The sequence below is a fragment of the Scomber scombrus genome, chromosome 2, assembly GCF_963691925.1.
Source record: "Scomber scombrus chromosome 2, fScoSco1.1, whole genome shotgun sequence".
Classification (NCBI taxonomy): Eukaryota; Metazoa; Chordata; class Actinopteri; order Scombriformes; family Scombridae; genus Scomber; species Scomber scombrus.
The window spans coordinates 12,455,486-12,481,210 of record NC_084971.1 but is presented as its reverse complement, the minus strand read 5'-3'; the positions used below and the strand labels follow the sequence as shown (position 1 = coordinate 12,481,210).

At 40.4% G+C, this 25,725-nt stretch overlaps 2 protein-coding genes across 2 annotated transcripts; both read right to left on the bottom strand.

The window, feature by feature from the left end:
* Window positions 1-3,729: 3,729 nt before the first annotated feature.
* xpa (xeroderma pigmentosum, complementation group A) lies at window positions 3,730-9,050 on the bottom strand. The gene is made up of 5 exons (XM_062433620.1): window positions 8,669-9,050; window positions 8,064-8,169; window positions 7,322-7,487; window positions 4,792-4,909; window positions 3,730-4,648 (listed from the first exon to the last, which is right to left on the bottom strand). Exons 1-5 carry the CDS (start codon window positions 8,949-8,951, stop codon window positions 4,494-4,496), a joined length of 828 nt encoding a protein of 275 aa, XP_062289604.1. The 5' UTR covers window positions 8,952-9,050; the 3' UTR covers window positions 3,730-4,493.
* A 4,396-nt stretch (window positions 9,051-13,446) lies between these two features.
* On the bottom strand, window positions 13,447-25,237 carry slc24a2 (solute carrier family 24 member 2). The gene is made up of 9 exons (XM_062433202.1): window positions 24,320-25,237; window positions 17,178-17,213; window positions 16,792-16,903; window positions 16,180-16,257; window positions 15,862-15,941; window positions 15,429-15,566; window positions 15,032-15,121; window positions 13,834-14,000; window positions 13,447-13,696 (listed from the first exon to the last, which is right to left on the bottom strand). The coding sequence occupies exons 1-9, from the start codon at window positions 25,235-25,237 to the stop codon at window positions 13,447-13,449; spliced, it is 1,869 nt and encodes a 622-aa protein (XP_062289186.1).
* Between the last annotated feature and the right edge of the window lie 488 nt (window positions 25,238-25,725).

Sequence of the window (25,725 nt, the reverse complement as noted above, 5' to 3'; positions counted from 1 at the left end):
CCATCGCCGCTTGCGGCTTTAATTATTATTATTATTATTATTATTATTATTATTATTATTATTCCGACATTTCGTGCCCCAATTTCGCCCCTTTCCCAAATGCGAAAATGCTTATACTTTTGCACGGACGTGCGGCCTCATCCGAAATTCGATATTTTTGGGTGGTCGCACATGGTCGACGCAGAATGGCGGAATAGCGCCCCCTACAAAGTCCAAAAATGCCCATAGGGAATTTTGCTAACTTTGTCCTATGCTCACAAAATTCGGTACACATATGTATTATACCCACATATGCAAAAAAGCCTCTTGACGTCATGACCTCAACCCAACAGGTAGTCGGCCATTTAGGTTTTGTTTTTTCCCGCCTAAAATTAACTCCTCCAACAGCGTTCGCCCGATCAAGTTCAAATTTGGTACGCAACATCTCCAGACCTAGCTGAGCTTAAGTTGTGCTCTGCGCATCCGTAGGTCAAAGGGCGTGTCTGCCAGGGCTCAACTAACTTTGGCGTGCTCGCCATGTACATACGAGTGGCTCTCACGCCCACATACTTCATCCAATCAGCTTCAAACTTGCTGGACATGATGATGATGGCTCCGCCCTGAACGTCCCGATATATTAACTTCCCACGTAACTCATAGCGCCCCCCGGTGGTAACAGGAAGTGAACTAAGATTCATTAAAATTACATACTTTGCCCCATCAACTTCATTCAGAACCAGTTGGTGAAGCTACATTATGAAGACTGAAGCTACGAGTAATGGCGTCCGTGTGGCGACGCGGCGACCATCAATTCCTCGCCATGAAAATACGTTTGGCTTTTTGATGGCTTTATTGAACTCGTATCATCATGAAAATTGGTACATAGGTCCAGGGTGCCGACCTCAACGTCCCCATTCGCTCATAGGCGATCTCACTCGTGTCGCCCCCCGGTGGTAACAGGAAGTGAACTAAGATTCATTAAAATTACATACTTTGCCCCATCAACTTCCTTCAGAACCAGTTGGTGAAGCTACATTATGAAGACTGTGAAGTTACGAGTAATTGCGTCCGTGTGGCGAAGCGGCGACCAACAATTCCTCGCCATGAAAATACGTTTGGCTTTTTGATGGCTTTATTGAACTCGTATCATCATGAAAATTGGTACATAGGTCCAGGGTGCCGACCTCAACGTCTCCATTCGCTCATAGGCGATCTCACTCGTGTCGCCCCCTAGTGGAAACAGGAAGTGCCATATTTTACATCATCATTGTGCGATTTCCACAAAACTTCACGTGTAATCACTGTCCCACCCTGAACGCAACCGCTTGTGTTTTGTTACACTCTACTGCCCCCTGGTGGATGAACCATCAACCTCTCATAACTCCTTCATGCTTTGTCCAATTCACTCCAAACTTCACATGAGTGATGAGGGGCCGCCCCTGAACACATCAGACCATATGTGTAACTACCTGTGACTGCCCCCTACTGGATGAACGAAAAATTGCATTTTTGGCCTCCTTCCAGGTTTTTTCTCACTTTCTGCTTCACGCCACAGCCCCGCCATGCCTCAGGCCCCGCGGTGGCATGGGTGAGCGAGGGCCCGCCATCGCCGCTTGCGGCTTTAATTATTATTATTATTCACTGTCTTGAATTTATTAAAACAATTATCTAATTGAGATTTGAGTTTGAGTTCATTCCTCACAAAATATAATCTCACTTTAAGGTCCATTTCAGTTTCAGATTACATCACAATTGCCAATAGTCAAGACTGCTCAGTTGCCATTTAGTTATTGATGATGAAATTTAAATTTTTCTAAGAACTTGAAGGACTTTTACCATGTTGACGTAAACATTAATTGGAAGTTCAGTCTTAACCTTAGCGATAACAGTTGATGAAACAGTCTTATCACAAGGTTCCTTTAGTGTATCGGCTCTACTGGAGATTGAGATTCAACTGCTTTACTATCTTACAGCACAAAAGACCGAATCTATTCAAAACAGTTACTAGCTGCTCACCTTTTACAGGTACGGACATGATTTTTTTTCTGCATAAAGAGATTACTGTAGATATATTTAAAAACTTGTTCTTTTAAACAGTTTACTCAAGCAGTTTTGAGAGTTTGTGCATCTAGTGTCATGCTTGTGTGAACTGACAGACTAGGGGGAAGGCATAGGTGCTGGAAACATTTACTCAATCGGCTGTCTAATCGATGGTCTCCTACATGTTCACACACATTTTTGCCATCAGTTTTGATTAGTTCACTGTCTATTTTGTCTTTCGTCTGTTTGCTCACATACAGAAATATTATTCATGTATCTAATGTGTTATTTCTGTAATGCATCAAGTCTGAAAACAGTTGTGGGGGTGACTGCTTGTGTCAAATCTGATCAAACAACATCCTGATGAACAGTTAACTGTAAATTATTTATAAATAACTAAAGATTTTTTTCCAAATGTTTTTTTTGATAGTGGCTTATAGTCATTCATATCTAAAGTTATAAAGAAATAGTGGGTTTCCCAGGAGCAAAATCCATAACACATTTAACATACGACAGATCTACTCTACAGATAAGATAAGATAAATAAGACGGACATAGCTTTGTGTTAAAATGTATTGATTTATAATTAAATCTGCAGCTGCAAACAAAAATGCAAAACCTGGCTGAGAAGATTTTTTTTTTACAATAAAAAAATGTATTTACAATAAATTCCTGTTAAAAAAAAGTGATAAAACAGCTAATGTCTAGCTTTAGATCCTCTAAAACTATTTTCTATTTCAGTTCAGTAACATGCACTAAAATGTTTAATCAACCATTGCAATTTTGTGCTCTAAAATATTTATATAGTTTCACAAATATCTAGATTTTTGATGGAAAAAAAGACCCACAGCTAAATAACAGACCTTTTTTATCGCTTACACAAAATACAAATTCATATCACAAAAATATGTTAACATTATTAATCTCAAAGTCATACAAAATGACCAAGTTCATTATCATCAGTATATATATAATATAGTGAATATCTCGATTTTGACAGTGTTTTCTTACAGCTGATACCAGTAGTATCACAGTCTTAACTCACATGTATGAACCATTTCCCAGCAACTTCAGACCAAACTAATGGCGCTTTTCCACTACACAGTTTCAGCACGACTCGCCTCGACTCGGTACGGTTCCAGAACAGACCTTTTCCATTACAAAAAAGTACCTACTCAACGTGGGCGGGGTCGTCATAGCACGGCTCCACGAAACTGCTGTGACTTCGTTTTATACGCGACACAAAACACATAAACAATGGAGGACATGGAGGCAGTGGTGTACTTGCTGCTGTATGTGGCTTTCTGTCACACCCACAGCAAGAAAATTGAGCCGTATGGCTGTAACGCTGTTACCGGTATTTAAAAATGCCGGGTTTTATTCTTATGTGGGACGGCTCATGACTCTTCCAGCGACAACTCTTCTGACCAATCAGTGGCCGGCAGTCTGTTGACGTCACATTTAGTATCGGCTTGGCTCGCTTGGAACCTCACCGGAGCAGGTACTAAAAAAGGACCAGGTACCAGGTACTTTCCCTAGTGGAAACGCAAAACAAACCGAGGCGAGTCATGCTGAAACTATGTAGTGGAAAAGCACCACAAGGCATCTATGCAATGGTAAATTTTTATCCAGTGACAGATTTCAGTTAAGTTGAATTCTTATACTTCAAGTACAAAACGAATAGATCATGCAGCTTGTCTGGTATCCTCTATAACTGACACCTCTTAAACTTTGTTTACTAACTCCTTTCCAAATATAATGACCTGGAATGAAGAATAAAACGACATCTGGCAAAATATCCTTGATCATAGTTCAGAAGAATTTATAGTGAGAGAAAATTGAGCTTAGAGGAAGATGAGAGAGGCAATACAGGAGAGGAATGGTGTGCTAGTGCCTCTCACATCTACCGACCTTAGATGCGCTAAAATACTGCCTCTGATATAATCACTATAAACATACAAACATAGGAACATGACATTGGTTACCCCCCACTACGGATCAATGGGATTTAATATTGAAGCATTTAACATCCATGTAAAACTGTGTGAGATATAAAATTATGCTATGAATCCCCCAAGGTTTGCTCAGCATGCAGGGACAACTATTTCTTGCGAGACAGAATTTTCAAGTTTCAGTATCGTGCCTTCCTTAATTTGTCCATTGTGAAAGTTTTTAGAGTTATTGCTTCTGTTTCAAATAGAAATTACTACTGACCTCAAGAAGTCATGCAGAGGAGAAATTCCTGGATGTTTCCTAACAGCGTGAAATTAAAAAAGAACGAAGATAGAAATCTTCACAGTGAATGTGTTTTATTTCAATAACTAATAAATACCGAAAAATAAAGACAAGAAAAAGAGTACTCCTGGGAGGAGATGGCTCGTGAAAGGTGTAAAGAAGTAGTAGTAGCACCAAATATATTCTACAAGTAAAGTCTGCAAAAGTAACAGACAGAGTGAGTGTGAGTGTGTGTGTGTCTACATCTTCTCGTAGGTGAGTTCATGTCCACAGGTGGTGCAGGTTTTCTTGTAGAGGTCCTCATCTGGATCCACCACCTCCTCTGGTCCATACTGATGTTGGTGAACGCTGGTGTCTTTGGTCCACATACTGCTCCTCACCGCCCTGCGTAGCTCTGACACATAGAAGCGCAGACACACACACACACCCCAAAATGAAACACAGATCCAGGCTCCATACTAACTTTTCTTAGCACAATGAAGATTGAGTAATACGGTGTGATGACTTCATGACAAAGGAAATTGATTGGAAAGTAACCTTTGACTTTCTTGTTGAAGCGCTTTTGTTTCTGGACCTCTTTGTTCTCTTCTCTCGTCTCTTTGGCCTCCTCCAGAGCCTCCTCTGACCCCCACACCTCCATACACCTCTTCTCCACCTTGAGTGAACACAAATACACAGACAACATAGATGGACTCATTAGAGCATTCAAGGGCCAAGACGAGGGGCAGTGGTATACTGGGACATATCCTGATGGTCCACCAATTGACCGTCAAAAATCCATTTTTGGTCTGGTGGACTGTCAAATGGCGCTTTTCCACTACACAGTTCCAGCACGACTCGCCTCGCCTCGCCTCAGTTTTTTTTGCGTTTCCACTAGGGAAAGTACCTGGGGCCTCATGTACAAAGGGTGCGTACGCACAAAAACGTGGCGTACGTTCTTTTTCATGGCAAAGTTCAGATGTATCAAGAGTGAAATGTGCGGTGCCTCACGCCAACTTCATGGCTGGCGTACGCACGTTTCTACGGCTGTTGATCCTTTGGTGACACTTAGAGGTGATGCTGGGAAACTGTTATAATAAATAAATGTGAAAACAATTAGTCCTCAGACTGAGTGATGTGCACATCAGAGACACATGAACAATTGACACACCCACGTGTCTGCAATTACATGAGTGGATTTAAAAGCATGCGCCAAGTGGTGCAGAAAATACCGTTAACAACAATGGCTGCTTTAGCAGTATTAGAAGACATTATAAATGGTGCAATACGAAGAGAGCGTGTGTTCAGAGGCAGAGAGGATTTAATGGCACATGATGACAACTGGCTCATCAGCCGCTTTAGGTTCCCGAGGGCAATCCTCCTGGAACTGTGCGCAGAGCTGCCGCCGGCCTTGGAGCGAGACACAGCGAGGAGCCATGCGCTGCGCTACAGGTGCTGACCACACTGGGGTTCCTAGCAACTGGGGCATTCCAGAGGGAGCTGGCCGACAGGTCAACATTAAAGCGCAATTTGCAGCGAGAGCCGGTTTTCCTAATGTAATCGGAGCTATCGACTGCACACACATTGCTATAAAAGCGCCATCACATGATGAATTTGTATATGTCAACAGGAAACATTTTCATTCGATCAATGTACAGATCATATGTGATGAGCAAATGCAATTAACCAACATTGTGGCGAGATGGCCTGGTTCAACGCACGATTCTGAGTAACAGCATGGTTGGGAACAGACAAGCTGGCACTGTGCGCGATGGGTAATATTAATCCCCGTGATGCGCATTGAGCATGTGCGCCCCCAAATACTATCCCGTCTTCACAGCATCATTACTAGTCAGTGGTTAAATTTAGTGACTTGCTGGTTAAACTACAGCTTCAGATCTTTCTAACAAGCCCCTGATTGTCTCTGTGTGCAAAGTACTCATGTTAATAACCCTGTGCGTAAAGTGTGAAATGTCTTAATCAGCCTCACCTTTTCCCCATGCGCACTTCTGCATTAATTTGCAACAATAGTGTGTGATCCTTGGGGGTAATCAGAGTCAAGTACATGTGCTCCCACCACCCCTGAGAGAGCAGTGTCACCCACGATTGCGGCGACCCTCTGTTCAAACGGAGTGGGCCCCTCTTCTCTGTCCCCCCGCCTGTTTTGGCCACACTTTGGCGGTGGGCAGCCGTCCTCCGCTTCACATCCACCTTGATGTAGGACCACTTCTTTTTCAATTCAGCGTGTGTGCGCTATTCTTTGCGTATTTAAATGGGCGCGTGGACAGGGAGGGGTCGGGTGTGCGCTCAATTCCACGTTGATTGGGATGTACAAAGGAAATGTGCTTGGATTCATGCATACGCACAGATTCATACATCTGGATTTTTTTGTGCGTACGACCTTTTCTGGGTTTGAGCGTACGCCATGTTTCAGTAGGAAATCCACGCACGTCTTTGTACATGAGGCCCCTGGTACCTGGTACTTTTTTAGTACCTGCTCTGGTGAGGTTCCAAGCGAGCCAAGCCAGTACTAAAATGTGACGTCGACACACTGCTGGCCGCTGATTGGTAGTTGTCGCTGGAAGTGTCATGAGCCGTCCCACACAAGTATCAAACCCGGCATTTTTAAATACCGGCAGCAGCGTTACAACCATAGTTACAGCCATACGGCTCAATTTTCTTGCTTTGTGTGTGACAAAAAGCCACATACAGCAGCAAGAACACCATGTCCTCCATTGTTTATGTGTTTTTTTGTTGCGTATAAAACGAAGTCACCGCAGTTTCGCGGAGCCGTGCTATGACGACCCGCCCACGTTGAGTAGGTACTTTTTTGTAATGGAAAAGGTCTGTTCTGGAGCCGTACTGAGGCGAGTCGTGCTAGAACTGTGTAGTGGAAAAGCGCCAAAAAAGGTATGTTTTTACGAGCCCTGTCTGTCTCTTTACTAGCCCTCTCTGTCATTTAGGGTGTGCATGAGAGCCTGCTGCGTGCTTGTGCGTGCTCTGGTCAATCTGACAGGTAGTAGAGAAGCTTTCATTCAGAGCTACTCTACTACACTCTTCTTCACAGTCTGTGTCTTGCAGTCAGTACCTGTAGTTTGAGGTAGAGCTTCATGTCCCCCCAGGTTGGGTTGTGAGGGTTTTTCTTCAGTATAAACCTGAGCGGAGGCTCTCTCTTGTCCAGGTCACAGTCCTTCAGCAGGTAGTGCTGTTTGGCTTCAGTTCGGGAGATCAGCTTGTGCTTCTCCTTGTTGTCTCTGAAGGGGAAAGATGTTTATACTGTTTATGCATCTATTTAATTTTCAATCATTTGATGACAAAATACTGGAAAAATCAGAAGAAGAGAGGCATAACAGAAAAAGGCTGAATTTAGAACAAAAAATTAAACTAAAAGTTGGTGAAATAGACTGATTAAACATATTTGACAAAAAGGACAAGAAAATGACATGTCTGAGATGGAATTCATCTGTGATGAAAACCGAGTATTATTTGGCAAACTATATCAAGAGAAGACACGGCCTTCTTCATACTAGGACCTCATACACATTATCATGTAATATCAGCAAGCAGTATGTAACACTGTGTGTTTGTAAAGATTTTCTCTTAAACTGATAAATACCATAAAACAAATGGATTCTGGGCAGACCCCTACATAATGACATGATACAAGACTGACAACTATGTTTCGGTTACCAAAGATACATAAAAAAAAAAAGAATTATAATGTAAAATCAGAAAGATTTGCCACACTTTTTTGACTCTGAATGTATGTATTTTTATTTTTTCTTCTGCAAAAACGTTCAGTTTTGTGTGCGTGAGTGTGTGTAGCCTACCTGCAGTTGTCACACACACACAGATCAAAGCTGTTGCTGAGGTAGGAGTCCATGAAGGGTTTTTCACACTCATCACACAGGAGGTAGTCTGGCTCAATCACTGGAGCTGCAAATGAAACACACACATGTAAATAAGGATGCACACATACGGGTTACGAAACACAAATGTTTGGCTTCATATCCTTGGACACGTACCCTAACCATCACAATTTTTTTATTTTATTTTTTTATTCATATGCACAATAATAAAACAAACATATTTCACAGTACAAAGGCAAATAACTGTGCAGGAGAGGAAAAGAAGCGCAAGGGGCTTATATAACATCCTCCCCTTTAGTATAAAAAAATCACCAAAACATATCGATTTGAATGCCTAAACCTTCAGTTAATGAAATGTCCTCACATCACAGAAATGTCTTCACAACACAGAAATGTCCTCACAACGCTGGTTTTCAATCGAAATTTGATATCTCAACGATAGATAGAAAGACACACACACACACACACACACACACACACACACACACACACACACACACACACACACACACACACACACACACACACACACACACACACACACACACACACACACACACACACACCTGGCTGATGCACCACTTTCTTGGCCCTTTGCTCTTCCTCTTCATCCTCCTCCTCCTCGATGAAAAAGCCGGCCCCGGAGTCAATGGTCTTGGAGACTTTAGCCGCGGTTGCGCCTTCCACGGCGGACAAAGAGCGGCTCGCCAGTCGGGCTTGTCGGAGCATCAACGCCCGCTGCCGGTTCCTCTCGATTTTAGCCCGCATCGCTGCAGAAAGCTCGGGTTTGGGACTCTGTTCTGGACCGGGACCGGCAGCATCCATCCCCTCTAACTTTGACGGCTCCATGCTGCTCCATAAAACAGCGACCACCTCACAGAAACCAATGAAACTTCACTACAGATGTGTCATGTTATTGTTCGCACAATCTGCAGCTGAGCACAGTTATCCAACTGTCAGCCGTGTGCTTCCGGTTTCTTCTTCTTCTTCATCATTGACTGTGAAGTTTTAGGTGAAATACCGCCACCTGTCGGTTTTCATAAAAAAATCTCCTTGATCTCATCTACAATATTCCATGATTAAATTAACAGGGTTCTTAAATCTGATATTATGAAGAAGAAATGTACATAGGTCTCCCATACCTGCATCTATGGGCATTACACTGACTTTTCTATGAAAACTTTATTAAAATCTTTGCCCCAACTTTTTAAAAAGCTTACTTTAAGCTTTACTTTAACACACAGCTCAGAGGCATACAGGATAAATTAAATCAGAGTTTACAGGGTCAGTACTTTAAAAGCACCGTTCATCAACAGTTGAACAGTGAAAATAGAAAAGCTAAGGGGGAGGGAAGGCAAGCAGAGAGGCTGAAACTGAGAGAAAGTGATCAGAATTGTACAGGGTGTCCATAAAGTCTCTTTACAATTTAACACATTTATTACAAAAGCAAATGAATAGACAAATCTGTGGAAATGTAATCATTTAATACACCTCTATATGGGCACCATTAGTTGCACGAAGCACATCAAGAAGGTATACAACTTCTTGCCATGTTCACTGTAGCATAGCCTCATCAATGGTGGTAATGGCATCAGTGATCTTTTGCTTTAGGTCGTTGATGTCCCGTATCTTAGTTCGATACACAAACTTTGACAACCACTGAGTACATAGAACAAATCTGATTAACATATCTCATCAATTGCTTTTGTAATGAATTTTTTTAATTGTAAAGAGACTTTGTGGACACCCTGTATATTGAGGAGCTGAGTATACTGGGAACAGCTGTGCAGGTGGGAGTCAAAATATTCTTTTGACCTCAGAAACCATGTAGACATAATCAACAGTTAATTAATCCTGAATACACCTGCAACACCTTGAAATAAATGTGATGAATGTAAATAAAGATCTCAGGTTCTGCGAGATTGAATCACTCCGTGTCATCTGGTTTTGGTGATTTGATTAATTTAAAATGTGTACTTGGGAATTAATGAATGTACCACTGAAGTCCCCACAGACAGGTGTGTTTGTGTGAGTTTGCCTCCAGCTCATTGGTTCCTGGAGATAATAGTGAGTCAGCAGCAGTGAACAGATATGCAGATAGAAAGCAGACGGGTGAGTATGTCCTTCATTGGTTGTCCTCTGGTGTCAGTTAATCTCTGTTGCCTCATACCGATCATGGCAGCGAGCCACACATGCTGCTGTAAGAGGCTGGTGTCATCCAATAAATTACACTGCAAATCTGATTGATGTCGTGACTCGTGAGGGAGCTTGAGAGTGAACTGACTTTGTTTTGTTAAATTAACATTCAAAAGCAGCTCCAAACACCAAAAGTGAAAATTTGAAAGTTATCATTTATTTGATCATATGACAGTTTATACAGAATTAAATGATATATATTTTTACAGTATAATACAGGATTCAAGTAGTAAATGAATATGATTCCATACTTGCATAACGTACAAGGGAAATACAAAAGCATCTTACCATCTTGTCATGGCATCCAAACTGGTCAAGGATGAATTCTTACAGTTGTTTCTAAATGCACTCATTTATACACACATTTCCATGCTCAGCTGACCTATTAAAGCAATAGGATTAACATCTAAAACAATAGCTGACCATCTCTTGTTTTAGATTAGCTAAATTTGAAGGTGATGTCTGAGAATGGAAGTTGTGCTGTGTATAGACTATGTTGACTAGGATTACATACAGGAGCTTATAAATACAGTCTTACAAATGTTTTATACACATAAACACACATTAAAACACACATTTTGATATTGCAAGTTTGGTAATTCAACTTTGTGGAGAATTGAACTCCTTTTATATCTTAATTCGGAGGGGGGGCGGGGGGGGGGGGGGGTACACTTTAGATACAATAAGAATTTAAAAAATTGGTGGTAATGTAAATAGGAAAATCAGATCAATTTACCTAAAAAAGGAAAAACATATATGTTAAAACAAAAGAAAAAAAGAAAAACAAATTCCTGAATAAAACTGGGCGCTCCTTTTTGGGAAACAAATACTGACTATAAAAAAAAAAAAAAAAAAAGCAGTTCACCATCTTTCACATTTATTTAATTTCTGTTGTTACAACGTTGCACTGTAACTGTAACAACTTACAATTTTCATAATGCTTACCTTCTGGACAACAGTAAGAAAAAGAACAGTGGCGGATGTTATTTAAATGTCTACAGAGCCTTTATTGAGCATCTCTGATAGTGTTTCTCTCAGTAATGTTGAACATTACTTTGTATATTTGACGGAAGTAGGCAACATGAGGGAAATTATTAATCAATTCATTAATAATTATTTAATCAAAAACGTGAAAATCAGTTTGACAACATGTGTTGTCATACATCATTAGCGGGTCATTTTTTGATTGATCCTCTTGTTTCTAAATGATTATGCTGCTCTCTGTTCTCTTGTAGCATGTATGCTGCCAGTCAGGCAATTCATTGTGCACAGGTGGTTCAAATGACATAGACAAGATGGAAAAGAGGATATTTGCTGGGACTGACAGACCAGTAAATGGGTCAATATATATATATATATATATTTGCATTCAATTAGTTGATGGAAACATATACGTGTTTGAAGTTGGCCAACATTTGAATGGAAACATACATAATGAAAATCAAAGCTACAGCAGGACTATATGGACTCTACTGATGTGAAATTTCATGCATTTTTGCTCAACATTACTTCACTACTAGGTATTAGAGAACATCAAAATGTGTCATAAAATTCAATAAATTTAAACAATTTAGTGTTTTTGTCTTTGCATGAAGTATGGGTCTACTGGAGTTTTGAGTCTATAAATCCCATAAGTCTCACAATAAAAACAAAACAAACAAATAGGAATGCATGTGAAGCTAATGTGACCGTATTTTAAGCCTGTTTGATTTGACAAAATACAAAAGGCCTACAGCAGTGGAGTATGAGGAGGAAATGCCAAAACAAAAATACTGCTATCATGTGCTTCCATATATAGAGATACATATGTATATATGTTATACAGTACATGGATTGTTTTACATCAAGACATTACAGAAGAAATCAGCTGATATCTGTTGATTCTGAACAATTTCTTTTAATAAATAAGTTATTCAGAAAAAAAAAACACTTTTGAGTTTAACGATTAAAATACAACAGAGAACACTAATCTTTAGCCCAGACTGCACACCCTCACATGCTCGTCATCAACTGGGTTGCAAATGTGATGCTGACCCATTTCTTCCATGCACAATGATCGTCTATCATCATTCAGGATGGGGAAGTAGTCTCTCCAAAGTGGTGCATGTAAAGGCATACAGAACACAAAAAGTCACGCTCATAAGCTTGTAATATGAAAAACCTGAAATCACTGGGATACACTGGTATAAGCAGAAATATTTGGCATGATGATACCTCAGCCAATTTAATCGTTGTACACTAACTAGTTATCATTTATTTTACTATACTGTAGATATTCATGAATGAGATATACAGTAACAATGCAAATTAACAATTTCTGCCAAATATGAATATTTCTCTTATAATGACACTGTAAAGCCATTCAGGTGGTGGAATGGACACAGTTAAAATCTAAAGGTCTATTAAGCAGCTATCTCTCAGTTATGCATTTCTCTGGCCATGTTCCCAGTGACAAGACAATATCACCCCAGAGCTTCGCTGCACTTTGAAACAAAAAATAAAGTCTCTTTGAGCCCCCTTATTCAGTTATATGCTTAACTAGGCTGCTTGCATGAACTGAAGAGGTACTTCTGCCACACAATCCCTTGGTTGAAAAAACAACAATCTTTGAAGATCTTTAATTGCAATTTCCTTCCAAGATGGTGTTCATGTAACTTGTTAACTTGTCCATGAGTCGCTTTCAGCAGGTTTCAACCAGTAGCAGGTACTGAATGCAGTCACATAGTAGAGAGAGAGAGAGAAAGAAGGGAGTCCCTCTTGTTGGGTGGATTCAGCAAACTGAAGGCCTGCCTGCCACTGCTGGAAGGCTCTGATCCACAGGTCTGAGTTTGCAGTGTTGATTTTAGTCAGAGCCCCTGCCTAACTGGCATCCACAACCTGTGTGATAGTGTGCCCATGTGTGATGGTGTGTGTGTGTGTGTGTGTGCGTTTGTGCGTGCGTGCGTGCGTGCGTGAGCTTTTTCTTTTACTTGATACTGAGTGTGTGGGTACTTTTGTGTGTGCAGTCTTCTACTGTATGTGTGCATGGCATAGATACGAGACAGTTTGTGACATATTTTTTTGCTCTCCTATAGTAAATCATGGTATGCATGAGCACATTTATGCTTAATGCTTATTTTTTTGGTCAGTCAGTATGTGTTTCTCCCTCTCAGATGCTAACAGGGCAGACAATGACTTTGTCCTCCAGCATTACACTGACAATGAGGAAGAAGAAGTAGAGCAGAAACATGAAGAAGCCTAGCAGCTTGCTCATTCTCCAATTGCAAGCCGCGATGGAGATGATGACGAAGAGGAGCATGAGGAAGAGAAGAACAATGGCGCAGAACAAGCCATTGCTGCTCACCTGTACAGGCTTGAAGTCATTGAGAATGTTGTAGATGAGCCACGGGAATGGCAGGCTGGAGGGAGGAGAAAACACAACATGGAGCTGGTTAGCTTGGTTATCTCTGGAACTGGAATGTAAACGATATTCTTGTTAATAAATGGATATTAAACTGGCCGTTTAAACTATTTAGTCGTTGTTTGCTGGACTCACCCCACAGTGATATCAAAGATGTTAGAGCCCACCGAGCTGGACACGGCCATGTCACCGAGGCCTTTTCGTGCTACAATCACACTGGTGATCAGGTCAGGGATTGAAGTTCCGGCTGCTAATATGGTCAGACCCATGATCTCCTCTGTGATCCAGAAAGTTTCTCCAACCTGAAGGGAAGAATGCATTGCTTGATGATGCACACTGAGATCCTTAATTAGCCAAAATCATCTTCACAGTGCATCCTCGTTGGTTCAGTGCCAGTTTTACTTCCAACGGTTTTGTTTTGGATTTGCTTTGACAAAATAGGATTTAAGTATATAGGTGTCTTTACAACATCATTTTAAATGTGACATTTCACTTACAGACACTCATCATCACAGTTGGGTGTGGTCTGTTAAACTTTTGACCACACCCAACTGTGATTTATTTTGGCTCATTCGTACCACATTAAATCACTGCTGCAAAGCGTGGTGGAGGAAGCACCACTAGCTGGCAGATTATTAAACAGGGTTTAGCTACTTATCAATGGAACTATTAGTCAGTAAGTGTACACAGTTATTATGTGGATCATTTTGTGGCAAAATAATACTGACATAATCAGACTTTAAATATTTCCAGAAATTTAACTTAAAAATCAATTTGTGCCTTGGGAGTCAATTCTGCAATGCTGTATGTTCACACACTATCACTCTGAACCACCTGGAGGTGAGTGTGTTTTCTACAGCTGAGAGTATAACAATTAATCACCACACACTCCAATGTATATTTCTACTGCTCCTGATTTGTTGCACTGCATATACAAACTTAAAAAGCAGGTGAGCTTCCTCAGTAACCTTGAACACATGACCTCACTCCTCAGGACTGTCTTTGTATTTCCACCATTAAAATAGAGTGTTACAGGTTATTCTGGTTGTGGATCAAGGCAGATTAGTTGGGATTAGCTTCTGTGGTCACACATTCACTACCCTGACTGCTCCACTCTGATAAGAAAGGCCTCAGAAATAGATAGAACAGTAAAGACAAGAGACTTAGTCTGTGAGACAAATAGCCGGAGAAATTAAAGTAAATGTAAATTTAAAGTATGGAGTTGCCAGTACGTGTGTGTGTGTGTGTGTGTGTGTGTGTGTGTGTGTGTGTGTGTGTGTGTGTGTGTGTGTGTGTGTGTGTGTGTGTGTGTGTGTGTGTGTGTGTCAAGTACCTGGTGAGCCCACCACACCATCAGGTAGGAGAAGAACGCAATCCAACTGATAGCGCCAAGGAAAGTGACGGGGAAGAACCTTTCTGAGGTCTTTAAAACAAAAACAATTAAACAATATTTAGCTAATCAGTCACTCTATCTATGAATCAATCAATCTCTAGTCTAGGCACAGACAAGAACCTGATATAACTTGTATATGTCTCTTGTGGGATACAATGCAATATTTTGTGTTACAGCCTGATGTTTGTGATGTGTGGTATATCTTATATTTAGATGTAAAAGTACAATTTGGAATCTGATTGGGCCTTGAATGTCAGTGCTGTGATATGTAACAACACAATGCTGTAAAGTAATACACATTATCACTGTCTGTGTGTGTGTTTGTGTGTGTTGTCACCTCTCTCCTGACGTCAGGCAGTGTTATCCAGAGTGGAAGAACAATAGGCAGGATGAGGAGGTAGGTGATCTGTTTCCTGAGGGTGTCGGGCCAGGCCAGGCTCAGAGGCTGGTCTTCATCCTCCTCCTCATCACCACCCTGAGGAAGAGTTCAAATACTTCATATATTGTACATAAAACATATCAATGTTTAGATATTTTTCACAATAATAACACTAAGCACCACTGAGTTAAACCTACAAAATCTGTTGTTTTTATAGCAGAATGATCGGGTGTTTCGCAGTCTTTTTATTCAAAGAAATGTATTAAATTTTTTTATGTCTGTATTGTCATTGTACAATTACAATGAAATGTTGTACAATTTAATCAAGTACCTATAGAACAAGTAGGGTATAAAGGAGCTTTTAACATGTACTAAAGGATAAAAATCATACCTCCTCTCCTCCTGCGACACCGTTCATGGGTGGCGTGACTTCCACTGCAACATTTGAACTGTTGGGAATGTTTTTATCAGCTTCAGGAAGGAAAAAGAATAAAGAAAACAACTTTAGGGTTTGATCAACTCTTCCACAACAACCATGTCAATTTGAAATACAAATGTTGGTCTAATGACATTAAGGAAGATGTGGAAACTTAGTACAATTTCTCGAGGGTTGAGCCTGGGAGAGCCCTCCTATGTTGTGAAACAAAATGTATGTTAATGTTCATCTTCAAATGAACTCCTCTCCTACGGCATGACATCATCGACTCACCTATGCCATTGGCAGCGTCTTCTTTACACTTCTGCTTGGCCATTTTGTGAAGGATTGACGCTTTCTCTTTGAAATGGCCTGAAACATAGGAAAGAGAGCTGAGCCGAACCAGAACAGCCTCCCTACAGTTTTAATTTGTGATTAATTTGCATAAATGTGTGCTCTGTGCAACATGGGAAATAGGCACAACTATAGAAAGGAGGTAAGAGAGTAACAGTAAGCAGTGGTTGGATGAACACATTTACTCTTATCTGTAATAATCCAACTTGACCAAAACTTTCTCTTAACAAAAACATTTCTATGTCCCTATACATAACAGGTATTTACATTTTCTGAACCTACATAGTCTTCACCAAAGCTGTTTAACTTTCTGAAACCACTAACCATTAATTCACCTTTAGACAAGGCATTTTTCAGGATGACATGATTTTTCTAATTCTTGGGGGAGGAAGGAAAGTATTGCAAATTGATGCCGGCAAATTCTCCCTTCAACCCTTTTCCACAAAATGTGAACATAACCTTACTTTCTTTAAATATCTCAAATATCTTGTTCCTAAATCATATCTTGTTGAGTGTTTGTGTGTGTTTCATGCAAGTTTTACTGACTCGGACCTTCATCACTCAGGGGGTCGAGAGTGTGTATCATCAGCTGGAAGATGCTGTTTCTCATCAGTGAGTTGTGTAGAGAAGCACAGCTGCCTTCCCTCTGCAGCCTGGGTTTGGCCTGTAAAAATACAAACACAAATAGCAAAATGCTTACACAAATGCAAATATTCAAGCATAAAACCTTATATTAGTTAAGAAATTCCCAAACCGCTGCTAAATGACATGGATTGAGAAAATAAAACCCTGAATAGCAGGTGTTTAAATTAAAATGATCATCTGTTAACTGCGGTCGGAGATTATATTACATTCTGGCTTCAGATTTAAAACCTTTCACTTGCAGTACAAACGTTCTTCTCACAAAAAAACCCATTCAAAGGCAAAAGTAAACTCACTGTCAGCTTGTTCTCATCATCTCCAGGAGCATTTACCTTTTGGGAAAAACACAGAGACAAAAACACATATATATAGAGTAGACGTTATACATAAAAGACAACACTTGTATATCATGTGTGCTAGACACAATCCCCTAAATTAGGTGCCTGCAGTAGATTTTTTTCCCTTTAATCTTCAGTATTTGTTCACACTATGCCAGTAAGCTACATTTTTTCTTACAAACGTGACTGTAAGATCTTCAACCCCGTCAATCCTCACAATATCTTCAGTAAAGTCACTGAACATAAATATATGAAAACTGAAACCAAATATTAAGCATCCAAGCAATTGATAGCATGGACAATAAGGTAAACATGGAGATTATGCTGGATCATAGATGATAGAACTTCTAATTAGGAGGAGCAGAGAAGGAGAGTGCTTTTTTAAAAAAAAATTATTTTTAGTTTACTGTTAGAATTTTTTGTCGTTTTTGCACAGTAGAAAAAAACTCGTTCACGTCCCCCTGCCAGTGTGTGTGACATCACTGTACCCTCCTTCTCTCCTCCTCCTCGTCTTTACTGTGAGAGAGAGTGAACCAGTGCCAGAGGTTTTAGGTCCTGACACAACATGAACCATGAAGACAAGGACCTAACACATAGAGGAGGACTCGTACTAATCTCGACCCCAACCATTTCTTCAGAGGACATATACGGCACAGTCGTGTCACCACATGTAGAAACACACACAGACACACTCACAGTCCACTGGCTGGGAAAGACAGAGACTGCAGTGTTGGTTTGTAAAAATGGCAATGTTACCGGTGGGGAAGGTCTGGTGCGGGGTTTGGGGATTTGGAGACTTGGGAACAAAGCTGTTTGTGGGTATATAGTGTATCATCCAAATGTAAAGTCATTCCTGTTGGCAAAGACCACCAGACCAGAACTTTTTTTTTTTGTTGCATTAATTGAGGTATTAAGAAACTGTTGTTGAGGCATATTTTAATGCAAATAAGGTTTGCAGCATCTTAAATAGGAGCCCACTTAATCATTGACCCATTGATCTCAAAAAAAGAAAAAGAAAAAAAAGCTCTCCAGTGTTCCATGAAGGACAAACACACTATAACTTTCCATGTTGGGGAAGTTAAGGAATTTTCATAATGTACTAAAGGCAAAGTCAATAAAGAACCCGAGGGGAAAGTTATATTTAACGCTTGTGTTATATGAACAGGACTCTTGTTTCCTGAGTGTAGGGATACATTTGCTCCAGGAAAGAGAGAAAGAGTTAAGCAAAGAAGTGATGCACTGATTTAAAGCACAACCCAATACAACATAATGTCACAGCTGGCTTTTAACGGCTATATGAGGAAACAACAAGCGATTACAGATACACATTAATGTAATTAGCTTCAAGTGAGTAACTGCTACATGATAAAAGTGCTAATTCGAGCTCAGTTAAGTCTTTGTTTTCCTTTCTTAACTTAATACGGAGTCAAGTTACAGAAACAGTACATCACGCAGCCAAGAGAACATGACCACAAACTTTTCCCTTTTTATACATTTCATAATATTCTTGTCCTATTTGAGAGTCAGTGTCATAATCACAAACACCAACAGAGAGGTGGAGGATTTTGTTGTTGACGTTTTCATGATGGAAAAAGGCAACAGAGTTTGAGCAGATAATCCCTTTAACTTACATCTGAAAAGACACCTGCTGCTGTCATTGTAGCTGAAGCAAGGCCGTGAGGTCGTTTATTTCTTTTTTTGTAGGATTTCACTCCGACAGTATACACTTGTGACATATGTGTCCAATTCAGCTTTGTCTGAGTAGTTATTATTTCAGGTGCATGAAGAATCCCTAGCCACAGGGTGATGTTTTTTTTTTTTTTTTTTTTATCAAGCTGTTAGTTTTACATACTGTAAGATGAATCTGATAAGAATCACCAAATTGAGTTTAAAATACATTCTTCTATTTCAGAGATGAATAGCCAGTGATCTGAAACAATATGGTGAATTTAAAGATGTTAGGTAAAGAAAACAAAGCTGTGAACACCTGTCTGTATTGTCCATGTGATTGCTGAGCAGCCTGGCCCTGATAGCAGGGGCCAGATTGGCATTAGTTCATGTTGGTTAATGCTCACATGGCTTCGGAGAGCTGCTTGATGACAAAGGACACTCACAACCTGCTGAGACGGATTCAAAGGTCTGGACGAGGGCAAACTCAAACTGGCATTGTGTGAAATTTGTCAGTAGCGCTTTAGCCTCTCCTCCTGTTTACTGCATAAGTCAGCAATGACTAATCACAAGTCATTCCCACCAAATACCAGAACATGATTCTAAACTTAAACATTTTTTTGTCATTCCACAAGGTTGCAACATGTATCTAACCTGCATCCACTAAATTAGCTTTCTGTAAAAAGAACTGTCACAGAATAAGACGACAATTACTCTTTCACATCTTCATCTTCATCTTTAACATCAATGTTAGGCCATAAGAACTATAAATATGAATTAATCATGTATGTATGTTGTTGTTTTATTTAACTTGGGCACAGGGATCCCAAATAACGTGATTTCATTCCTCTATATGTATTGTTTATAAGTGGAATGACAATAAACAAACTTGAACTTGAATTAAAGAATTAAAGAAAGTAGTATATAAACAAGTAGTATATAACCGTTAATTGGTTTATAATACATAATAATGTAATTGTAAGCAGATATAGTGTATTACTAGAAGTCCTCCTGAGGTTTTCTATATGTGGAGGCTTATATACTGTATAAGCAAATAATGTATGACAATATAGTAAAGCAGTTGTAATAATATAAATCATGAGTTGATGGAAGAAATTATAATTGTTGACAAATATAGTGCATTCACAATGATGTTAAAATGTCTTTATGTCTCAGCCTCTGCCTTTAGGCTTAAAGTGTGCATTGTTTTTTTTACTGAATTTAACTGAGGAATATTTAGGAACACATCATGTTTTTGAGCATAACCCTTTTTTTGTTTTAATAAAAAAAGCTAATAACAGAAGCTTGGAATACTGAGGCCTTTTCCGTACGTTTTATAACATTTCTTTATTTACAGAAGAAGTAAGCTGGCTTGAATGTTATTTCAACTTTGGACTAAGCTGCTGTTCCAGTTCAGTAGTCTCATCCCCTGTACAGACAAGAAGCCGCAGGCACTGGTGGACAGCCAAAGTGTTGACCTGGAGCAAGTAGATTTATCCCAGTTATGATCACAACTGTCATCACTGAGGCGCAATCACTTACAAACACATATTCCATTTACAGTATCTCTCATGTCCTCTCTCTGTCCACCTGACTGTCCGAGCTGTTGGACTAAGCCAGGATTAATCGGCAGAGATCACCACTTTTAGAAGCCCTGCATCAACCTTCACATGTCATCCTGATGTCAAACTATCTCTCTTGCACTATGCCACATCTGTAAGCAAATCCCCACTAACGTTATTTTTATTTTTATTTTTTTACTTCAGCTATAGAGATGCTCATCATAACTATGATTTCCTCAATAAGTTCCACTGTAGTCAGAAGCACTCAGGAGCCATCACCTCAGCAATTATAGTTACATTTCTCTCCAGTGTGGTCATTCCAGCCATCACACTGCATGTCTGGACAACATATTTCTGTAAAGAGCACAATTGTCTGATATTGCAAAGTCAGTCCTGCAAAAGTGAAGCAAGCAGCTGCAAGTGTACGCTGTCATAAAAGAAAAGGCTTGATCAGTTCAGCTGCATTTTGCTGGATAAATAAATAAACAAGTCCAACATGTGAGAGAGACAGAGAGGTGAAATGTAGAATTATAATTACTAACACATGGCTAATATGTTATCAGTAACTACTGACAAACAAATCTTATTTCTTTATATAGATACTAAAGTAAGACTTCTACAGATTAGTAGTTTAGCACTGCAGATGCTGCAAGATGCTCCAGACCTGATATTTATGATTTCAAGAAGCATTTTATCATTATTTTAGAGCTATCCAGAGAAGCAGACTGGGTGACAGTGTGCCGGGCTGTATGTTTGCTGTCGTCACTGCGGGTAAGCAGTTGATAATGGGATCAGAGAGGATTGGCGTCTTTAGTGTCATCAGCAAGCAAACCAACAGATTTTATCTCTCTCTTCTACATAGGACGAGGTAGGAAATGTATCACCTGAAACATCTTTAGCTATACTCACAAAATTTAAAAAACACATGCACACTACATTATGAGTATGACTGCAGGCTGAGGAAGGAGCACTCAGTCGTTTCTCTGTCATCTGATGATTCCTGCTCCCCCAGAGAGCATCTGACTATAATTAGCGGCTCTAATGGGATTGGAGAGCATTAACCTCTGGGATTATTTAGCAGCTACAGACACATGCAGGCAAGCCAGTAGGACATCAGGTGCCGGACAACAAAAAGAGAAAAGCTGTTCTTGGGGTGAGGTGAGGCAGCCTGAAGTTGATTCCCAGAAGGGCACAAATGACAAATAGAGCTTCTGTAAAAAAAAACTAAAAAACCCCACTGATACAAGAATAGAGGGTTGATAAGCACACAAATGCATGTGCTCAAAGGTTTAGAATAAAAAAAGAACATGGAAAAAATCCAGATAATCTCAATGTCAGTAACTGATTGCTTAGTGAATGGATGATGATGAAATGCTAAAATGCTAAATACAAGTATGACAAGTAGAGAGGTAAGGGTGAAGACAAAAAAGTGTAGTTTTTAAAAAATATATATACAGTACTTATCATGCAGGACACAATGCCCCAAAAGCAAGTCATCCTTCTTGGGAATTATGTAAATATTTAAGAAGTGGACCTTTAAAATAGATAAGATTATATCAGAGGCTGGAGATCATGAGTTCACCTGTTGCCAAAAACATAAAAAGATCTGCTGGCATGAATTACTACCATAAAATAAAGTATTTTCAACTATTATTTTTTGTAACTTTTGTATACATTTTGAGTGCACAAATTGACTTAATTGGCCTAAAGGTTTTTTTTTTTTTAAATCTGTAATTTCCACACAAAAAAAGCCAAAAAGCCAAAAAGCCAGATCATGTACAGCAGTGCACTGTATACGCCCCTGAAGAACTGGTGATGGGTGATGCTGCTCTAGGCTACAGGCAAGCTGCTCTAAGTAATCCTAATTAAATTTTTCACCTGAGCGCCGTATGAGATTACAACATCAGAGAGCAACAGATCTGACTCCAACTGCACACAGAGACAGACAATACAAAAGATGAAGAGACAAACGTGAAAAACAAAATCGCTTTGTCTTTATGTGTTTTGTTTGTGTGTGTGTGTGTGTGTGTGTGTGTGTGTGTGTGTGTGTGTGTGTGTGTGTGTGTGTGTGTGTGTGTGTGTGTGTGTGTGTGTGTGTGTGTGTGTGTGTGTGTGTGTGTGTGTGTGTGTGTGTGGGTGCAGCACACTAAGCAGCACAATGAGCACTCCAAGCTACTCTCTAATTTATACTTCCCCATAATCTTCTCCTGGCTGATGTGAAGTGATTGGTGCTGTAATTGTGAAGTGATTGGCATCCTAAGTGTGCTGTTATAGATCAACATCCTGGCAGCATGAGTCACACTGTGCAAAGTGCTCAATATGTAACCAATGGCTGTTTTTCAATTCTCAAAATCCTCTCACAGTTCATTCTCATACTTTCCTTACATTGTGGCCAGACACAGAGCAGTTTATGGGATCTGTGTCTAATCCATGTTAGGATAAATAACCACTGATGCTTTAAAATTATACTTAGTGTGAATGAACTGAAACAGAGGACAAAAAATAGTTGGAGTCATGGTCTTCCTCCGACAGGCCACACCATCGCTGCAGAGTCAAGAGACCCTGCCCACTTTCCCAATGTCAGCACAAAGACAAGGGGAGCTAAAGGAGGGAGCATGGTGATACGGTTTCTGGACTTCCTCGACTATCATTAAAACCTAATAATTCACCATGTAAAGAAAATAATCAAAAGTGACTAAATATCCCAATGTAACAACTATTATAAAAGCTACCCACAAATGATTTTGAGATGGAAATGGGGTATAAAAAGGCAATAAAAAGGAAGATGATCGACTGATTGTTATGATTTGCAACTGTTGCAATTGACCAGTACCCTTTCATGAAATACAGAATTTGTAAATGACATGCAATTGTACTTGTATTTACTTGTAATACATTATACATACTAACAAAACACTATTCTAACATAAAATGTCATAAAAAGTATTTTAATACAGCTGAAGTGGGGACATTTCAATGGCCAGCTCTGTTGCATCACTCCTATTCTGGAAGCCTTGATGGACTCCAGTCTGGACTTGGTTTCTAAAACTAGTGACGGAGGCCTGTTCCTAGACTTAGTCAGCACGAACAGGTTACGGTCTGGCTATGCATCTGGCACTGTCCAAGCTGCACAGGTGGCAGGTTAAGACAAATCTTTATATCCTTCTAAAGGGGAATTCAGGATTGGCTGACTGCCTGACAGAGTGCTGTCTGTTGAGCACCTTGCCACTGTTGAACACCTTATCTTCCCCCAGTTAACACCCTCTCTGATTCCCAGGACAGGAGCATAACTATTCTCAGGATCAGTAAGTATTACCGGTATTCTCTGGGATCCTGTTCTGTGTGAAAAAACAATGCTTTTTCTCAGACCAGTTAAACCAATGTTCAGCCAAGAAACACTAACACAATCTAGTTACATGTTTCCTTCCAGGAAGTTGTCATCCATCCCATCAAAATGTGAACACTACCTACTATGTGCAATAGTTTGATACTGACAGATGCTTTCTGGAAAAAAGGCATCTTTCACATAATGATTGTTTGTTGGATTATTTTAACATTTACAAGATTTTGGCTTCATTTCAAAAGACTTAGAAACCTTTAAGTCCCCTACAGACCTTCCAGTGAACTGAAAAGTCAATGAGTGAATGAAGACATTAGGGTAAATGTATGGCTGACTATGGGTAATGGATGAATGGAGGGATCTATCAATGTTCTACACTGATAATAACCCCAAAAGGGTGGGGATGGATGAATGGATGGATGGATGGATGAATGGATGGATGGATGGATGGATGCATGGATGGATGGATGCATGGATGGATGGATGGATGGATGGATGGATGGAAGGAAGGAATCAGGGACACTGCTTACCTTTGGTGCACTCTCCAGCTCGTCCACCTGGTTGCTGCCCAGCTTGCTCTTGATGAAAAATTCTACACTGGCATTGAACTTCATGAATGTCACGTAGCAGATGTAACAACTAAGCAGGCTGATACTTTCAGATATCGTGATTTGATTATCCAGAAAGAAATAGATGAGCATGAGCAGGCCAATGATATAGAAGGAGACGTCTCTGAACAGAGGCCACCAGGTGAGGTTCAGCACCTCTTTGGAGAACAGGGCGCACATCCCAATCACAAACAGGATGTTGAAGACAGCTGAGCCCACAATGGTTCCGATACCCACATTACTGTGGGAGACGAAGACTCCTATGACTGAGGTGAAGAGCTCTGGGGCTGAGCCACCTGCTGCCATGAAGGTGGCTCCTGCTACATCATCAGAGATCTCCAGCTTCTCTGTGATGACAGTGAGCGCAGGGACAAAGAACTCATCGCAGACAATGGCTAAAGCTATGAACATGTACAACATGCCAAACATATGGAACGCCACATAGCCCTGGCGTCTGTCTTCTAGGCTGAAGTAGTCCGTTGGGTAGTCCCCGTGACTCTCTTGTTCACTTGTTTGCATGGCCAACATTGTGTTCTCTGCCATGGCTGAGATGTTGTGGTGGTCCAGAAGAGTTCTTTGGGGCACTGCTGCCTCTGCTGAGCCCTCAACATCCAATCCCACATCCTTGGCTAGTGTTGTGGCCATTGACAAGGCACTCCATGAACAGACTGTGCAGGCCACCACCAGGCTGATTACAAAGCCCATAATACGTCCAGGCCTCAGCTTTCTCTTGATGCCTAGGTAGTGGTGCCTGGTGCAGCTGCTGTGAGGGCCCAGGAGAGGAGCTGAGCTGGAGGAAGTCATGATGTCGTGACTTCTTCTGGGTATCTTGAAATCCATCGTATTTGGCGCAGGTTCTCAGGCAGAGTGGTAGAGTCTGGAATCCCCCCCCCCCCAAAGCTGGGTTGGTGGTGCTGGTGGCTACGAGGGCGGGGGTTTGACAGGCCACAGTGGTTCACCGATTTGTTTGCATGCTGCTCCACAGTTTAAACACAATGGAGGCCCTGCAGTCTGATTCCAGGATCCAGCCCATTCAAAGGGTTCCTCATATTAATCACTAGAACACAGAGAAAAAAGTAATACAAGTTTAAATGCGCTGACTTAAATTCTAAGTCAGTGTATACAATTGGAAACAGAACACATATATTTGATTCAAGTTGAGAACATTATAAGATAAACTTCTTAATAAACATGAATATGGACATAGCATGATACAGGACATTTACTTAAAAACTGTACTTAACTACAATTTTGAGATGCTTTACTGAAGTGTTTCCACTTTCTGCAGCGTTCTAACTGTACCCCAAAACATCTTTGACACAATCTTT